General features: G+C 48.6%; 1 protein-coding gene across 1 annotated transcript; it reads left to right on the forward strand.

Annotated features, from left to right (window-relative positions):
• Positions 1–1,167: 1,167 nt before the first annotated feature.
• On the forward strand, positions 1,168–2,151 carry LOC119733929 (the record flags this gene model as incomplete). Its single annotated transcript, XM_038207290.1, has 1 exon — positions 1,168–2,151. A coding segment is annotated over one exon (984 nt), but the record flags the coding sequence as incomplete, so codon positions are not given.
• Positions 2,152–3,202: the final 1,051 nt, after the last annotated feature.

Raw genomic sequence — 3,202 nt, forward strand, 5'->3', positions numbered from 1 at the left:
TTTCTCAATAAACGAATTTATTCCAGATTCGGTATGCCGAGTTGAATATACACATTTTGACGAAGCCACAGACCTGGTGGCTAAAACGGGGGTAGGGGCGGAGATGGCAAAAGCAGACATAAAGTCTGCTTTTAGATTACTCCCGATCTGCGTTCGGGACTTTGAACTTCTAGGGATCAAGTTCCAAGGAGAATACTACATTGATAAATGTATGCCTATGGGGGTTAGATGCGCACCGGCGTACTTTGAGGCGTTCTCATCGTTTATAGAGTACTGCGTGCGTTCAAACCTTAAGACCGACAGAATAATTCATTACATGGATGATTTCCTTTGCGTCGGAGCACCGCAAGCGGCAGATAAAACATCATGCCTTTCACTGGTTCGGGAGTTCAAAGCAGTGTGTCGGTTTCTGGGAGTCCCCCTTGCAGTCGAGAAAGGTGAAGGACCAACAACAAAACTCACATTTCTGGGCCTAGAAATCGACTCACGGCTAATGCAAGTACGAATTCCTATGGACAAACTAGTAGAGACACAGCACAAAATACGTAAGGCGCTCACGAGACGGTCGTTTTGCCGCAGGGAGATACAGTCCATGGTAGGACTCTTAAATTTTCTATGCAGGGCAGTAAAACCAGGTAGGGCATTTCTACGCCGACTCACGGACATGACAAAAAGCAACTCTGAAACAGGCCAACCAATCACCCTAAGCGAAGGCGCTATCCTGGATTTGACAATGTGGCAATCATTCCTTGAATACTATAATGGGGTTTCAATAATCCGCCATCGGAGCTCGCCTACGGACGCGGATGCCACTCTATTCACAGACGCGAGTGGGGAAATTGGATATGGCGCGTATTTCCAGGGTAGGTGGTTTAACGGCAAGTGGCCAAAACACGTGAAGGAAGGCGGTTACTCTATCGCCTGGAAAGAAATGCTGCCAATTGTAGCGGCAGTAATAGTATGGGGCAGCGATATGGCAGGAAAACGCGTCACAGTTCACACTGATAACATGGCCGTCAAATGCATTATAAATAGCCAAACATCTAGCTGCCAAAAGATCATGCAGCTGGTCCGTGCGTTCGTCTTAGAATGTCTCAAAAAAGACATCACCTGCAAAGCAGTGTACATTAATACCAAAGAAAATAACATCGCCGATTCACTTTCTCGATTTCAGATCCACCGATTTCGAGCTCATGCCCCCACAGCCGAGCGCATGCCAACCCACATTCCACAGCACATCTGGCAGCTTTAACCGAAGAAACGCATAGGTTAATCTCACTTTCGCTGGCAGACGGTTCCCGAGTTGCATATCAGAGGGCAGTCGACGCCTTTCAGAACTTTCGTCTATCCCACAGTTTGAAATCCTCGTGGCCAGCGACTTCCCAAGACGTCATGACATTCGTAGCTCACTTGTCCCTTAGCGGCAGAGCAGCTTCCACTATATCCGTACATGTGGCAGCAATATCTTGCTTACACAAAATGCATAACTGGGACGACCCCACCCAACATTTCCTGGTAAAAAAGATGCAAGAAGGCTGTCGTCGCCAAGGGAAGTCACGAGATATCAGACGGCCAATTACATGGGATATTTTGGCGAAAATAACATCAAACCTAGATTCGGCATGCGCGTCCCTCTATGAATGCATTCTTTTCAGATCAGCGTTCCTACTGGCGTTTTTTGGTTTGTTGCGAGTGGGGGAACTTACAGTAACAGCGCGATACGGTAATACCTCTAAGGTGATCGCGATTGGGGACATTCAAATAGCGCATAATAACCCAGGGGCGTTGATGCTGCGTATTAGATATTCAAAAAACGATCAATACGGGTCCGCAGTCATGCTGCGGATAAACGGCAATGGTATCGAAAACATGTGCCCTGTTCAGGCTATGGGGAAATATCTTGTACGCAGACCAGCTGCCAAGGGCCCCCTCTTCTGCCACGCAAATGGGGCGCCATTAACACGGTACCAATTTGGGGCGGTACTAAGAAAGGTCTTACACCACGCCGGAGTCCCCCCACTACAGTACGGGACGCACTCATTCAGAATAGGCGCAGCGACAACTGCGGCGTTAAACGGGCTATCCCCCAGTAAAATACAAACGATGGGTAGGTGGCGCAGCGACGCTTTTAAGTTATACATCCGCAAATAGAGCATGCTACTAAGATAGCAAAACTGGCTCAAAATCCTGTGTATTCCTTCCAGCTAATTGCAGAGGAAATGTCCGGGTGGTCGGCGACAGTCTCGTTCGGAGAGCAAATGAGAGAGCCAGCTCCACAGGAAAGCAGAATTTGGGACTGTCTCAATCAGTAGTGACATGGATGGGAAAAGGCGGAGCAGCTCTCCAGGACTTTCCGAGCGAGCTCCAACGACGAACGCGTCGTAGTTTGCCCCCAGATATGATTATAATTCACCTAGGGTCGAACGACTTGGGTAAATGGCCTGCCAAAGAATGCCGCCAAGCGATCGAAACAGCAATTAGATCCTCAAGGGAGATGTTTCCACAGGCGCATCTCACTTGGTCTGCAATATTACCCAGGTTGTTTTATTATGGATATGAGCGTTGCACGTCACAAGTAAAGATGGAGAATGTTCGCAAATCGTTGAATAAGTACGCCAAAAGAAGAGCACTGCGGATCGCTAATGCATCCTTTATCAGCCATAGTTTCACCACTCACGAACACAGGTACTTCAGGCGCGACGGTGTCCATCTGTCAGATGCCGGTTCAGATATACTCATTGATGATTTCATGTTGGCGGTGCAGTCCGCAGGATTCCTGTAAGATAATGGCGCACTTGTCCAGCGAAGCTGCAACCTCCGTACCTTGTAACTTTGCACAATCAAAAAATGGGCCAAAAAAAAAAAAAAAAAAAAAAAAAAAGTTGTTGGAGTTAATTTTTGGGGTTGTTTTTTTCCTCTGTGCCAGGGCTTGGTCAGGTGGTCACGAAAGTTGACCAGTTACCTTCGCCAGGCCTTGTCACGGGGTGCCCCGGGACGCCGGGGGAGGCATCGAGACCCCGGGGACCACGGGGCTCTCGGCCTCGGCGGAGTAACCATCCGCCGAATGGGGCGGCTGACCCAACCTCTCTCAGTCCCGGGAATAACCAGGGTAATACTCGGGGAACTAGTTTTGCATGGGTTCATATATAAGCCCCCTAGTTGGGGGAAAAGACCTGTTTGTTGCTTGAATTTACAAGTTTGC

The sequence above is a fragment of the Patiria miniata genome, unplaced genomic scaffold (genome assembly GCF_015706575.1).
Source record: "Patiria miniata isolate m_02_andy unplaced genomic scaffold, ASM1570657v1 HiC_scaffold_26, whole genome shotgun sequence".
Taxonomy (NCBI): Eukaryota; Metazoa; Echinodermata; class Asteroidea; order Valvatida; family Asterinidae; genus Patiria; species Patiria miniata.